This window comes from Cloeon dipterum, chromosome 2, assembly GCF_949628265.1.
Source record: "Cloeon dipterum chromosome 2, ieCloDipt1.1, whole genome shotgun sequence".
NCBI lineage: Eukaryota > Metazoa > Arthropoda > Insecta > Ephemeroptera > Baetidae > Cloeon > Cloeon dipterum.
Window position 1 is genome coordinate 419,606 of NC_088787.1, and position 15,485 is coordinate 435,090.

General features: G+C 52.1%; 3 protein-coding genes across 3 annotated transcripts; 2 read left to right on the top strand and 1 right to left on the bottom strand.

Annotated features, from left to right (window-relative positions):
• The first annotated feature begins 1,693 nt into the window (after positions 1–1,693).
• On the top strand, positions 1,694–3,931 carry LOC135935109 (L-selectin). The gene is made up of 3 exons (XM_065477184.1): positions 1,694–1,847; positions 3,103–3,409; positions 3,474–3,931. Exons 2-3 carry the CDS (start codon positions 3,105–3,107, stop codon positions 3,826–3,828), a joined length of 660 nt encoding a protein of 219 aa, XP_065333256.1. The 5' UTR covers positions 1,694–1,847; positions 3,103–3,104; the 3' UTR covers positions 3,829–3,931.
• Positions 3,915–15,479, bottom strand: vkg (viking). The gene is made up of 23 exons (XM_065477168.1): positions 15,388–15,479; positions 13,697–13,894; positions 13,599–13,643; positions 13,329–13,550; positions 13,217–13,279; positions 12,314–13,166; positions 12,095–12,259; positions 10,968–11,320; positions 10,785–10,918; positions 10,621–10,736; positions 10,301–10,568; positions 10,114–10,246; positions 9,659–10,060; positions 8,950–9,597; positions 8,795–8,894; positions 8,584–8,741; positions 6,380–6,461; positions 6,264–6,324; positions 6,032–6,209; positions 5,713–5,977; positions 4,857–5,335; positions 4,552–4,727; positions 3,915–4,491 (listed from the first exon to the last, which is right to left on the bottom strand). The coding sequence occupies exons 1-23, from the start codon at positions 15,448–15,450 to the stop codon at positions 4,302–4,304; spliced, it is 5,352 nt and encodes a 1,783-aa protein (XP_065333240.1). The 5' UTR covers positions 15,451–15,479; the 3' UTR covers positions 3,915–4,301.
• Positions 7,338–8,343, top strand: LOC135935110 (protein TonB-like). The gene is made up of 3 exons (XM_065477185.1): positions 7,338–7,530; positions 7,743–7,994; positions 8,050–8,343. Exons 2-3 carry the CDS (start codon positions 7,842–7,844, stop codon positions 8,242–8,244), a joined length of 348 nt encoding a protein of 115 aa, XP_065333257.1. The 5' UTR covers positions 7,338–7,530; positions 7,743–7,841; the 3' UTR covers positions 8,245–8,343.
• Positions 15,480–15,485: the final 6 nt, after the last annotated feature.

The following is a 15,485-nucleotide window of genomic DNA, read 5'->3' on the forward strand; positions in this document are numbered from 1 at the left end:
CTTTTCCTTTTCTAGAACAACAATACATTTGACATCGATTCGATCGAGGAAAGTTTCGTTTAATTTTTTATTCTAGACTGGGACGTTCAAAAAGCATCAATTATTAATTTTTATACAATTAAATTGGAATATTTCCTGATTTTTGTCTTCGATTTGTTTGAAAATGTCGGCAAAATATATGAAAATATTAAAATTGTATTATAAATAAAGCTTTTATACTGAATTTCTCTTTGCGCATGCTTATAACGATTTTAACGGGTTTTTTAGGGTTATAGAGCATGCGCAGTAGCTCTTGAATCATCTCACACATGCGCAGTGACGATTTTTAAATTTCCTGGCAGGTAATTCTCTATCAGTGGTCAACTGCGCATGCGTTACGGTGACTGGAAGCTAATGCGCACGCTAATAATGATTTTTACGGGTTTTTTAGTGTTTAGGGCATGCGCAGTTGCTCTTGAGTAATCTCACATGTGCGCAGTGAGGTTTGTTAGGTTTCTTGGCGGGAAAATGTGTATTTGTTTAAAATGCGCATGTGCGGGATGCGCAGAATTCTTCTGCGCATCCTTTCTAACAGTGACTGGAGCTTTTAAATTGACCAATCAGACATTTCTACTCCATTTTTCTCCATTTCTGGCACTGCTAATAAGTTCAGAGAATTAAATTATTTGTTTTTATTAAAATAAGTTTAAATATTTCCTGATTTTTTTTAAATTCCTGCTGAAATTCCCCCATTTTTTAATTTAAAACCATTGAAATCCGTACAATAGGAGTTTAAATAATGATTATTCCGGTGAAATTACGTTTGTTTGTTTGAGGCAAGAATTAATTAATTAATTTAAAGTGAAAACTGCATTTTAATTGCGGCTGCGGCGGCGGAAGCGCGCATCCATATTGATCGAGTTTCTCGCTTCTCACCGTGCGTCCGAAATTGTTGCTCGGCGGTTCCTTTTCCGCCGAGCGCTGAATTTTTCGAGCGAAATGGAAAGCCGCGATTGAAATGCGCGTCACGCGTGCAAGGTGGACAATAAAGAATAAAATGAAATTCCAGCGGCGTCGTGCTGTCACCCAAGGCTCGCTGGCGCGCTCGTCTCCTTTTCATTACGTGATCGGCCGACAGCAGCCGCGCGTTCGAAAAGTGAAAATAACTAGTTTTGATTTTATCGAGACGCGCACTTCCTTCCTTCCAAATAGATTCGATAGTCTCGCTCCGCAGCCATTTTCCTATGAACCTTTAGAGGAAATGCAGCAACGATTTCTTTTTTTTTTCTAATGCAGAGAATTTTCTGGAATCAAATAAAATTAAATCTAGTCGCAGGAGGGACAATTAACATTGTTTTTTACCTTGACATGAAATTTGTTTGTAGAATAAATTCTAAGACAAGTGCGACAGTGTTAATTTACTACAAATTTTGTCAATGCCGAACGCCGTCTTCCAAAATAAAAAATTAAAAATATTCCCTAATATGGAAATTGCGTTTAAAATTGTTTAATTTTAGCCGTTTATTTATTTTTCTAATTTCACGTGTGACGATTTGAACCCGAATAAATAGACAAAAACCACCCCTTCATCCCGAATTGTTGCACAAGATTGAGTAATTTAATTCGGGCTCGGCGCGGTGGGTGCAAAGGTTGGCTGCTCAGGGTCCATCCCTACCCTGGCGATCGGTGAGGCAGGCATAAGGATCGGCTGCGCGCGCGTGGTGGCGTGGGTAACGGGTTAAATTTTTTCCTCTCTCGGCGCGCTGGGGCCAAAGTAGGCCGCGGTATAAAGCGGCGGCCGCGCAGAGAGGGGCACCACTTGCAAACTCAATTTCGAGAGGATCACTTCGTCCGTCCCTCACGCACACGTAAGTACCAGTACCCGCGTACTCGTCGAAAGGTGTTTTCTTTCACAACAAACCGCAGTGCAGAGCGTGCGTGCGTGCGTTCATTTCCCGGGAAATAAAAGAGCAGGCCACGGGGCCGGCCTTTTACGGACAAAGCCGCTTTTTTTGTTTGTTTAATCTTTTCGGAGAGCGAAGAAGAAGAAGACGCGCTCGTGAGTCCCGTTTGTGCCACTGACCCGTCGCCGGAGCGCGTTAACGGGACCGCGGTCCAAGGTCTCGCACGCCTCCTCAAATTTTTTTAGTTTAGTTTTTCCCCCTGCGAAAAACCCATCCGGGACGGGTTTTTCGGAAAAACCCCCGTTTTGATTGGAATGCGAACGGTAGATAATTTATTTGGGCAACTCCTTAAATTCCTTCGGCAGCCGCAATTAACTCTCGAGAAGCAATTATTGCTCGTCTTCCGAGAAGGAGTAGGTGGAGTCGTGCATTTATTTATTTTCTCCTCGGCGCGTCTTCCTTCGACAAACAAGGTGCGCGCGCGACTTTCTACCATTCAATTACGCTCCTTTTTCAGCCACGCAAACAAAGAATTTTATGCAAATGCGTGGCCGACGGCTGTCGACAACTCCAATTGGCACGCACGCACGCTCGTTTACCGTTCGGACGCGTCTTCGCTTCACGACCATGCCCAAATCGGCCCGGAAACCAAAATAACGGAGTTTCTCCATTCCTAATCTCGTCTATTCCAAATTAACTCGCTAATAAGAAAATTTCTGTTTTAAAAAAATGATAAATTCATGGATTGACGCTCCAGAAATAATTAATTTAATTTTTTTTTGCTGACGTAACAAACCACGCATGCGTCAAGTCGTGTTTTTTAGCAAAGCAGCGCGGCGACCAATCAGATTCGCCAGCTCTCTAGGCTCCCTAGCGAGCAACACTCTAAAAAGAGGAGTTTTAAGAGGAGTGTAAGTTAAGGAGTAGTAGAGTATCAGCTCTGATGCCTTAGTCTCCTTCTAGTATCTACTCTCCTTTTCTTACACTCTAATGTGGGCGTGGTCGTCGTGAGCAAAGAACTCCTCTCTCTAGAGTGTTGCTCGCTAGGGGGCCTAGAGAGCTGGCGAATCTGATTGGTCGTCGCGCTGCTTTGCTACAAAACACGACACTTGACGCATGCGCAGTTTTAATTTAGCCTCAATTTCCGTGACATTCGCATGGTATCATAAAAATCGTGATTTTTACGAACGCAACGGGTCTAATAAATCTTGTTCCTCAGGAATGATGCTGCGGGAGTGCGTTCTGGTGCTGGTGTTGGTGGCGGCGGCTGCGTTGGCGCAGCGGCGGTTGGCGCTGCCGGACGCGCGTTCGTGCGCGAGCCGCGTGCGCCACACGACCTTCCGCGACTCTCGCGGCGTCTCGCACTCGTACTTCTTCAGCTGGGAGCACGGCCCGACGCGCAGCATCGAGGTCGACTGGCTGGACGCGCGCAACATCTGCAGACGCCACTGCATGGACGCCGTGTCGCTCGAGACGCCCCAGGAGAACGAGTTCATCAAGCAGCGCGTCGCCCGCGGCGGCGTCAAGTGAGTGAAATCAGTTTTTCTCGCGATTTTTGGCGTTTATTAATTATTTTTCTTCTCAACTCAGGTACATCTGGACGTCCGGGCGCAAGTGCAACTTCAACGGCTGCGACCGCGCCGACCTGCAGCCGACGAACGTGAACGGCTGGTTCTGGTCGGGCTCCGGCGCCAAGATCGGCCCGACGAACCAGCGCAACTCGGGCGACTGGTCGGCCACCGGCGGCTTCAACCAGCCGCAGCCGGACAACCGCGAGTCGGCGCAGGGCAACGACGAGTCGTGCCTGTCCATCCTGAACAACTTCTACAACGACGGACTCAAGTGGCACGACGTCGCCTGCCACCACAAGAAGCCGTTCGTCTGCGAGGACTCGGAGGAGCTGCTCAACTTCGTCTCGTCCCGCAACCCCGGCATCCGTCTCTGATCCCCGACCCGAGAAATTTAGCTTTTAACTTATTTATTTGTAAAGACCAGTGTGATTCAGGACAAACCAATAAAGTGAATCCAAAATTATTATATTAATACGACCCAGCTTTTATTTCTCCTCTTCGTACACTCTTTCACTTGGAATTAATTAAATTATTTAACAAAATAGTCAACTTACATTTCACTAGATTAAAGTATGGCAGTAGCGAGACTGGAAAACAGGCTGCGCAGTAGTTATTGGTGCGCCCTGCGCATGCGCAGTCGGTCATAAACTAACCGAGTTTCAATCCTCAGTCCGAAAAACCCGACTGCGCATGCGTAATGCGCACCAATAACTACTGCGCATGCCTAAAAGCTAGCTGCTTTGGAATCGCACTTTCCAAGATGGCGGCAGCGCGCACGACTTTTTATTTTCGTTAAATTAAAGCGGCGTGATTAGAATTAGAACTAGAAAGATGAGAGAGTATCACGTCAGCCCCTGAAGGTGGGGTCGCGCCTCCGGCCCGAGTTGGGCCGCCGCGTGCGCACCGGCGCCGCCTCGAACTGCGCAGGTATCGTAGATGGCGGCGCCGCGGCGTCGCCGGGCTTCTGCTTGAGACACACGACGCAGCGGCTGATGCGCTTGGTCAGGTCGGCGGCCTTCAGGGTCTGCGGCCGTGGCCTACGGGAACACAACCGGTCAGCAAACCTTTCTCAGGGTAAGTCTGTGTCAGGGTCTCACCTGCGGAACATGTCCATGTCGTCTAGCGTGGCCAGCCAGTACGAGTAGGCCGTCGAGTAGTAGTTGCAGCGGCCGATTCCTTGGCACTCGATGAAAGGTGACGCCCTGAACTCCTCCAGGCACGACCCTGGCGAGGCTAGCGCCTGTCCGCTGCCCTCAGCACCCGAATCCGTGTGCTGTAATAGGTGAGAAGGTTAAAAACTCCATTTTTGTGGAGAAATTAATTCCAAAATGGCGGATGAAGTGCTCCTTTAAGGTCCGCCATCTTGGATTTTCTTAAAGGATTTCTGTAGAAAAAAACGAACCATGAGGAAGCTGTAGCCCATCCAGAGCTCGGACCAGCCGTTGGGGCAGGAGGGCAGCACCATGGACTGGGAGTGGAGGGCGAGGAGGCGGGTGGGCGCCTCGCAGACGGAGCAGCGCGACACGTAGCGGCGGACGTCGGGCGCGGCGACCGGCGCCATGCTCATGGGCATGGGCTCGGAGGTGCTGAGCCAGTAGGAGTAGTCGGAGCGGCTGGCGTAGTCGCACACGTTGTTCAGATTGCAGAAAAGGTAGGGCATGGCCGAGAAGCGGCGCAGGCAGCTGCCCGGCGCGCCCAGGTCCTGCCCGTGCGCCTTCGCGTTCCCCGTGAAGTGCAGCAGCGAGTAGCCGTCCCAGAGACGCGTGCTGCCCGCCGGACACGCCGGCACCAGCACCGACTGCGAGTGACGCGTGAACACGAAGCCGCGGCTCTTCGGACCCGAGTGCTGCAGCGCCGGAGGACCTCGACCCCCGGGAAGACCTGAAACAGAGTGAGAATTTTTTTTAGAAAGGGGCGTGGCAGAAATATACAAAATTGATCAAAACATTCTTTAAGAACGCCGCCATTTTGTGAATTTGATTTAAATTGTGGTCAAGGTTAAGAAAGGCGGCCATTTTGAATTTTAATAAGCTTCAAGATGGCGGAATTGTTGCACTTGAGACGAATTTCCCGTTTTGGGTGGATCTATTTTCGCTTGGTGGAGGACCACGGAGGCTCTGATTGGTGGTGTACGTTGTTGTTGGCGAATCAGAATGTCCGCGGTCCTCCGCCGAGCGAAAATAGATCCCCTTTTTACTTCTCAAAAGAAAAATATTAAAAGTTGCATCATATTGCGTAATAGTTTCAAAATGTCGTACCTGGAATGCCGGGTTGTCCGGGGAATCCGTCCCTGGCCCTGTCCCCTGGGAAGCCACGCTGTCCTGGAGGTCCCGGTAAGCCCGGCCGGCCGTCGATGCCCATTCCTCCGCGCATGCCCGGCAGTCCGTCGAGGCCGCGGTCGCCGGTGCCGCCCTTGATGCCCCACATGCCCGGCAGCCCTGGCTCTCCCTTTTCCCCTGGCGGCCCTGGTTTGTAGAAGTCCGAGGGAATCGGCGCTGGATCTCCAGGATCGCCTACGTCACCCTGAAAATTTATAAATATTAAAATGGCGGGGAATTAATAATTTTCAGTTCTCACCGGTAGGCCAGGTGGGCCGCCAATGCCGGGCACACCCTCAGGGCCGGGCACTCCGGCCTCTCCGTTGGGTCCCTTCCTGCCAGGTATGCCGTCCAGGCCCCTCAGTCCGATGTCACCTTTGACTCCCGGCCAGCCGTCCAGTCCCGGCATTCCGATGTCGCCCGGCTGCCCCTTTGACCTGTGGAATTTTAAAATTAGCTCTTAATTTCAGGTCGAAATACCCTGAGCTTACCCTGCGGGAGGTCTGCCAGGGTCGCCACGCATTCCCTTCAAACCAGACAGACCAGGATCACCTGAAAATTGATTTTTTAATTCATTCCGGATTATTTAAAAAAAATTAATTGTTACCAGTCTCGCCAGGGTATCCGTCGCGTCCGTTGATTCCCGCGGCGCCCGGGAGACCCACGTTGCCGATCAATCCTTTCACGCCCTGCAACACGAAAGTTCGGTTTATTCTTTTAATCTTGGCGCCTGCCAACACGTTGGGTAGACTGTGCCGCCGAGCTGCTTTTTAGCGCCGGTTGCCTAATCTTTCGATCATGAAAAAAAGGTTTCCTTTCTTCCTGTGTTAAAAAATCGCCAAAAACGCAAATTTCGACACGAAACTCGGCCATTCGATGCCTCTGGGTGCCAAACGAAGGAAAATAAAGTCAAAAACACCCTGTGGCACATAGGTGAATTAATAAAAAAATCAGAAGAAAAGGGGTATTTTAGAGAATTTTGGGGGCTTTTCGCGTACGGGTCCCACGTTCAAGTTCTTTCGACGCAGAATTTCACCGCGAGTCCAAACAACATTGGTTTTTTCCTCTGCGACTCACACGAGCCGAGTTATTGATTTTTTAATGTGAAAAAACGTAAATCGGACATTACTAAATTTTTTTTGGGGCCTGGCTGCGGCCCTGTGGGTCCTACGGCGATGATTTCTACGCCAGTCAATGCCCCTTGGTAGGGCATGAATTCCCGTGTTCAGTTTTTCAAAATTGGACTATTTTTCGAATTACTACGATTTTTTTAATGTCCAAATTTCAGAAAATTTTCTAACAATTCAACGGATTGATGGATTTTAAGTCAAAAGGTCTCAAACGAAAGATCTCACCAAGCTCTATCACCTTATGACCTTTTTCAGGGTCATTTACCCTGAAATCGGTTCCTGAGCCACTTTTCGCGATTTTTCCACCGCCACCTTTTAAAAAAATATTTTTAATTGACTGAAAAGGGAGTTTTAGAATTTTTCTTTAGGGAATTGAGTGGCCTCGTTCTCGATTTCGGGCGCAGAAAAGAAAAAGAGCGGTGGTTTATTGGGGAGCGGGGAATTATGGAAAGTGCGACTCGGTGCGCGGCGTGGCTGGCACGAGTGTGTGTTTCCGAGCGCGTTGCCCGGCGACAAACACACTCACTCACTCGCCACTCCGATCGCATCGAATACGGAACTGCAGCCGCGCCGCGACAAACTAAACAAGCTCGCTACTCGCAGACCAAAGCCAACAACTTCTCGTTTCGTGAGTTAAATTGTTTGTTTTAATTTATTTAACTGCTCGTGAGCAGTGAATTTTAATTTATTAAAGTTTAGGGGGTGAGATTTATTTCTATTCAGCGTATTTTGTTGTAAAAATAATTAGGGGAAGCACGAATAAGTAAAAAATCGATTTTCCTGATTCTCCAGAGTGAATTTTCACAATTATTAATTGATAAAAATTTTTCTGAATTTTAGGAGGTGGTGGGAGGGCCGCCGCGTTGCAAAAAGACTGTGCATCTGCCGCCGTTGAGTCGACCGGCGCCCCCGGGGCCTCCGAGCGCCCCCGAGCGGCCCATGCGGGACTCGTGTTGGTTGCTGAGCAAGCTGTTCGGGGGCGGGCATCCCCCGACCCCGCCGTCGCCCCCGCCCCGCTCTGCCGATCTCTCGCCCTACTCGCCGCTCCCGGCAATCGCCCCCGCACACCCCCAGCCGCCTCCGCCGCCCCCGGTACGTCTAATTTTTTTATTTTAATTTGTTAAAAATGTAATTTTTGCTTTTCAAGCTGGTGCGCGAGAAGACGTACGTGGTGACGAGTCCCGTGATCGTGAAGGGGCCCCCGGCGGCCCCCAAGAAGCTGCAAAAGCGGCGCAAGCTGGACCCCAGCAAGGCGTGGGGCGGCCGTCCGCCCCCGCAACCCTCCTTCGCCGACGCCAAGGGCGGCGTCTTCTTCATCGTCGGCGCCGAATCGGACTCGTGATTTTTAGTGACAGATTTTGTAAGAATATTTTTGCAATAATTAAATAAATGAATGAATGGAATTGTTTTCGTGTCGCTTTGTTGCGCAACGCCTGGCTAATTGGCTCCGAGGGGTCACTGACCGTCGAAAACGAGTTGAAAAAAATTGTTTGCCGGGTCAGTGGGTAAACTGGTTGCGTGTTGCACAATATCGATCCGTGTTATAATATTCGCGTGATCAAATCTCCTGCTCCGATGGGAATTATCAGTGCCATTTTACAACTTTCTATCAATCGCATGGCGCAATAATCTTCTTTTCAATCCCTGAATTCATTTCTCAACAAAAAAATAAATAAAATACCGTAATGCTGAACCCTGGAGGTCCTTGTCGGCCTTTAGGTCCGTCTTCGCCGTAGCCGCCAGGGCTGCCCTTCTGCCCAACGCGTCCAGGACGGCCAGGGAAGCCGTCGAAGCCCGGCACGCCCTCGTCTCCCCTCTCAGCATCTCGCGGCTCCATTCCTGTTAAATCACTCATTGTTAATAAAACTGGCTGGGTCCGTGCGTCAGGGTACCTGGCAGTCCGGGCGGTCCGCGCATGCCCTTGCCGCCCTTTACGCCCAATTCGCCTGGCAGTCCGGTCAGTCCGGGGGCTCCTGGATTGCCACGAGGACCCTGATGGCAGGGAAAAGGTGAGTACCGCGTTTTTAACCTTTGGAGGGCAGCTTACCGGAGGCCCTTTGACGCCGGGTCGGCCCTGCTCGCCGCGGATGCCTTTGAAGCCGATCTGACCGAACAGTCCCGTCTCGCCGGGTTCGCCCTTCGACCCTTCCGTGTAGGGTGTGAAGCCCGGATCGCCCACGAAGCCTTTCAAACCTTTCGGGCCCGGCAGACCCTGAGGACCGGGCAGGCCTGGATTTCCCTTCATTCCCGGGCGGCCGAAAGCGCCAGGGTCTCCGTCCATGCCGAATTCTCCCTTTTCCCCGTCAGGTCCGATCATTCCAGGGTCGCCCCTTCCGCCTCGGAAGCCGTCTTTCCCTGGCAGGCCGGGTCGACCATCGAAGCCCGCCAACCCGATTTCTCCTTTTTCGCCCTTGTTGCCGTCCTGACCTGTGACGCCGGAATCGCCAGGGCGGCCGAAGCGTCCGTTCTGGCCGCTGGGACCTCTGTCTCCTGGAAGGCCTTTGGGCCCTGGCGGAGCGTCCAGCACGAGGCCGTCGACGCCTCTTTCGCCCCTGAGCCCGTCCGAACCGTCGCGGCCGCGCAGACCCTGAGGCCCGTCGATGCCTGGGTCGCCTGAAATTCCTTTCGGACCGCTAAACGCATTATCGCCAGGTTCTCCGTTGATGCCAGGGTACCCCGGCAAGCCGGCCATGCCCTGAGAAGAAAGAATAATAAATTAAATAAAATAATCTTCAACCTGAGAAGGTTCACCGTACCTTCATGCCAGGTCGTCCCGGCAGGCCATTGCGACCTTCAGGTCCCTCGTCGCCGATTTCCCCTTTGCGGCCGCGCAGTCCGATCAGTCCCTGAGGACCAGGTCGTCCGTCCAACCCTGGCAGGCCGTTGTCTCCCCTGTCGCCAAAGGTTCCCGGAGTGCCCGGAAGGCCGTCGGTACCGTTGAAGCCGGGCAGGCCGGGCTCGCCAGGGATGCCAGGTCGGCCGGCAGGGCCGGGTCGTCCAGGGTCGCCTTTAACGCCCTTAACGCCCATGGTGCCGTTCCAGCCGTCCGCGCCGCGGAATCCGAACGAACCGAACACGCCGCTCAGTCCAGGCAACCCTGGCGAGCCGGGCAGCCCAGGTGGGCCCACCCTGATGTCACCCCTCGAGCCTTTCCGACCCTGAGAGTTGATTATTCACATTTAATGTTAAATTTAAATATTTTAAAATATACCCTGAGTCCGGTAAAGCCTGCAGGTCCAGGCGCACCCTTGTTACCCTTTTCTCCTGTGTAGCCGAGAGTGCCGGCCAAGCCATCGTAGCCAAACAGGCCGTCGTCACCTCGAGGACCGGGAGAACCAGGTCGCCTTTTGTGTTTTTTAACTTAATATTTCATTCAAGGGCCGAAATTATTAAATTACCCTGGCAATCCCATTTCGCCCTCCAGAATTGAAAGTCCGTTGTCGCCTCTATCACCTTTGGGACCGATGATGCCCGGTATTCCTGGGGTTCCGTCCCTGCCAGGGAGGCCGAAAGGTCCTTTGGGACCTTCCTCGCCGCGCACGCCCTGGTGTCCTTTGTATCCGGGAATGCCTGGCAGAGAGGTTCCCCGGCGGCCCTTGAGGCCAGGGGCTCCTTCGTAGCCAGCTTCACCAACTCCACCCTTCTCCCCAGGGTAGCCGTCAGGTCCTGTAAAAGGGTTACAAAACCGGCCAACTAGAATAAGCCAGGGTACGCGCACCTCTGAAGCCAGGTTCTCCCCTGGCGCCTGCTTCTCCGTAGCTTCTCAAAATGTTTTCAGGTACGTCGCCCATTTTACCACGGACACCATCGTCACCTGGCTGTCCTATCTGGCCCCTGAAAGGTAATTTAATCTACAGGTCAGTTTAAATAAAAAAAACTTGCTTTCGACCGGTGATGCCCTTTTGACCGATCAGGACGTATTCAGGTCGCAGGTCCGCGTCTCCCTTCTCGCCGTTGAGACCGTTCAATCCGTCGAATCCGTCACGGCCCTGAATGCCGACCTCGCCCCACTCGCCCTGAAATCAGGTTTTATTAAACCTCAGGAAGCTTTGAAAAATAACGCACCTTGTCGCCGCGTTTGCCGATTTCGCCGCGCAAACCTGGCAGGCCGGCGTCGCCTTCGTCACCTCTGATGCCAGGTTCGCCCGGCAGGCCGCGGTAGCCAGGGTCGCCCTTGTCCGGAATGATCGTTTGGCTGTCGCGGAAGTCTCTTATTTGACCGTCGGGGCCTCGCTCGCCCGACTGTCCGATTTCTCCCTGCTGTCCGTTCAGGCCCGCGGGGCCTCGAAGTCCTTTCGGTCCGTCCAAGCCCCTCGGACCCTTTGGGCCTCTTGCACCTGGCAGTCCTGGCTTCCCAGGGTACCCGTGCAGACCGGGCCTTCCGTCGTCGCCGCCGTCTCCTTTCACTCCTGGCCGACCTGAAAACGGAAAGGATTTTTTTAAATATTTAAAATTTTTTAGAATAAATTTTTTATTTATTAAATTTAAAAAACAAACAATTTAATTTATTAATTTAACAATAACTTATTTTCATCAATACAATTTTTTATTACTAATTTATTTGAATTAACTATAAATTTAATTTATGTATTTAAACTTGATTTAATTTATTTAAAACAGTTTTTTTTAATAATTTTAAATTCAATAAATCAAATTTATTAATTTAAAATTAATTCAGTTTAATTAAAATAACTTTATTTATTTATTAATGATTTTAAATTTATTTAATTATACCTATTGATTGAAATTAAATATTTAAAATGCACTAAATTTAATTAAAATAATTTATAAATTTTTTGGATAATTTTTAATTTGTTAAATTAACCTAACGATTTAATTAAATCATTTAAAATTAATTTTAATCATATGAACTAATTTATTCAAATTTTTAAAATATTTTTAATTTAATAAAATTCAATTAACGATTGAAATTAAGTTTTTAGATTTTGGCAAAAATAATCTGGTGAACTTTGCAGCACACGTAGCATGAGAGAGTTTGTAAAGAGTTGCTTTGCGGATGGCGGAGGCGTTTAATTTTTTTTTATCTTTGGCCGATAGCGCAGCAGAATTGGTTCAGAGCGGCCGGACATCCTCCGGCGTGGGACGGCCGCCGCTTATCAGCACTTTGCGCGTGCTTTCGCCTCTGCCGATTTAACCGAATTCCGAAAAAAAATCTGCAATGCGTGGCTCACCGTCAGGGCAGAATCCGCAGTCGTCGCCGCGGAGACCTTTGGGTCCCTTGGGCCCCGGGAAGCCGTCGATGCCGTTGAAGCCGGCGTCGCCAGGAAAGCCGGGCAGGCCGTCCTCGCCAGGTGGGCCGACGACGTCGACGCCGCCGCCGGGCCGGCCGGGTGGACCTGAAATCAGGCAGCGTCAGGGTGGGGCGCGATTTAAGGGTGCGAGGTGCTCACCAGGGTCGCCGACCTCGCCGAGGTCACCGGTGAGGCCAGGGTAGCCGTCCGTCCCGTCCGTGCCGTCGGCCCCTTTGGGGCCCACGACGTCCAGGCCCGCGAAGCCCTTCTCGCCTTGACCGCCAGGGATGCCCTGGATGCCGATCAGGCCCTGAGAGCCGGGTTCGCCGGCCACGCCGTCGTCGCCGGGCTCACCCTTGACGGACATTCCTCTGGGGCCTCTCAATCCGGGCACGCCAGGGTCGCCGGGCGGGCCGGCGGGGCCGCGAAGGCCCACCAGGCCCTGGGCGCCCTTCAGGCCGTTGAATCCCGGTGGTCCGTCCAGTCCCACGGGGCCTTGCGGCCCCTGGCCGCCGAGTTGGCCTCCGAGGTCGAGCGTGGGGTCGTAGACCCCCGGAGGACCTTCCTCGCCCTGTCTTCCCGGCCGTCCCGGTCTGCCGGACTCGCCGATGGGGCCTTTGGCGCCGTCGAGGCCGTCGATGCCCGCGTAACCCGGAGCCCCCTTGAAGCCTTTGAAGCCCGCGGGGCCCAGCGGCCCCTCCTTGCCGGGCTTGCCGCGCGGTCCGTCGTCGCCCCGCGCCCCTTTGGTGCCCTTGAAACCCGGCTGCCCCGAGTAGCCGCGGACGCCGTCCTCTCCGGGCACGCCTTCGGCTCCCTGGTACCCCTGGTCACCCTTGTAGCCCTTCTCGCCCTTGACGCCCTTCAGTTTCTTCGTGTCGATGCCCACGAACTCGACGATCACTGGGCCTGGCTCGCCGACGTCACCTCTCGGTCCCTTTGCGCCCTTCGAGCCCATCACGTTCTCGCCCTTGTCTCCTGGCGGCCCCGGGGCTCCCTCAGGGCCGATCGGACCCTGACATACGATTAATGCAAAAGTCCCTCAAAAAATAAAAAAGATCTCACCGCATCGCCCATCATGCCTGGCGCACCTGGTATTCCTTCAAATCCCACGTACCCTGGCTCACCCTGTACGAAACACCTGATTAAATGCCCTGAGAAAGACCCTGAAACTCACGGGAGGCCCATCGAAGCCCGAATCTCCCTGCTGGCCTTTGGTGCCGAAGCTGTTGATGCCTCCCTCGCCCGCGTCACCTGGTGGCCCGTCCGGGCCGTCAGGCCCAGGGAGACCCCGTCGCCCTGAGTACCCTGGCGGGCCAGGTGGGCCGGGGCGTCCGTCCGTGCCGTTGCAGCCGGGCAGACCTTGCGGTCCCGCGGGCCCTGAGTCTCCCAGCAAGCCCTAAAAAAGCGGTTTTGGTCAGTCGTACCTTCCGAAGGGTGCACTCACCATCATGCCGCGCGTGCCTGGAAAGCCGGGAACGCCCGTGTCGCCCTGAAAAACACTTGATTAAAATGAATCAGCGGTCAGGTGGGTGGGTGGCTTACCCTGTATCCTTTGTCGCCCTGCGAGCCAAACTCTCCGTAGGCGCCCTTCTCGCCCTTGACGCCGAAGGGTCCCTCGGGGCCCATGTCGCCTGGGAGGCCCTCGTGTCCCGGCATGCCGGGAATGCCCTTGATGCCAGGTTCGCCCTTGATGCCGTCGCAGTCGCAGGCGGCCAAGTTGGGCGCACACCCTTTGCACGCCTGCAACCAATCAAACTCAAATTTCTATTTCGGGACACCTTCCTCAACCTCCGGCCGCGAGATTTATTTCCAAACGGCCAGAAAGAAAAATAAATAAATCCAAGAACGGGGCAATCTGCTATTCTTTACTTTAAAAAAAAGAAAGAATAATTTACGGCGGCAATTTATTCGAATATGATTTTCTAATTTTCCGGTTGTCACTCTGTTTTTTTCTTTCTTTCGATTCGCGGGCAGGCGAGGAGAATCGGAGAACAGCCGAGGTTCGGTTCGGTTCGTCGGCCTTTGCACTTTCACTCTCTCGGGTCTGCATCTGCGCGCCACATGGCCGCTGTTTATTCAAAGGGCACATAAACCGAGTCGCACGGCACCGCAGAGCAGAGAAAAGGAAATCTCATTCTCTGTTTATTAACTTCTCCGAATTCATGGGAAAAAAATTAAACTGTCTCTGTTTACGGACAAAATCTCATCGACAGATAAATAAAATAAATTTAAATTGTTAAAAAAATTAAACAGTCGTAATTCTTCATGTTTTTTAATTTAAAATAATTTAAAAGCCCAAGGAATGGCCATGAACGGAAACGAGAATGGGAATTCGTGTGTGGAGAAACATGTTGTCGAGCTCGTTAATCGCGATGACGGGCGAGGAAAAAACGGCGGTGGGCGCGTCCTCGGCTGCAGCCTCCTTGGCGTGGTCCATTCCATCTGGGAGCACGTGGGGAGCGCGAGAGAGAAAGAGAGAGAGAGAGAGAACCGGAGAGAGAGAGAGAGAGAGAGGACGTAATAAGCCGCTGCGCGATAAATCAGAGAAACGGGAGAAGTGGCGACGGCACGCGGGGTGGATTCCTCCCCCGAGAGAGCCAACACATGCGCAGGCAGGCGGCATACCTTTCCATTCACGCGCTCCAGAGTCAAAGAAAGAAAGAAAAAGAGGCTTTGTGCGTGTTAACACGCGATTTGCCGCTCATTACGGGCACAAAAGCGGCCGCTTGTTGCTCTTTTCCGCGCTTTAAAAGCCCCTACTGCGCAATTTAAATGGCACAAAATTCAAATTTTCAGAGGGGAAGGAGGGGAGGGGGCCGCGCACCCCCACCCTTGACCCGAATCCCCAAAATTTTGGACTCTAAACCCCAAAAATTAAGTTTTTTTTAAATTGAAAATTTTTAAAATTAAATTAGGGGTTGTTTTTGGTTTTGGGGGCTTGCAGGGCCCAAAGCGTACCCCCACCCTCTCCAAAATTACCCCAAATTTTGAACTCTTGGCCCCAAAAAATTAATATTTCGGATAAATCTCGAATAAGAAAATTCAAATCAAAATTCAGGGGTTGTTTTGGGGGTCTGGGGGGTCGAGGTTGTGACTCACTGCCGCGGGGGCCAAAGCGTGCCCCCTCCCTTCCCGAATTTCGGACTCTCGACCCCCAAAAATAAATATTTTGAAAATATCTCGATTAAAAATCAAAGTTAGGGGTGGTTTCGGGGGTTGGGGGTGTGACTCACCGCTGCGTGGGCCGGCGGGGGCCCGAGGTGGGCCGCGAGCAGGAGGGCGGCCACCAGCAGCATGTCTGCGCGGGTCGCTCGCTCGCACAGTCTCTGGA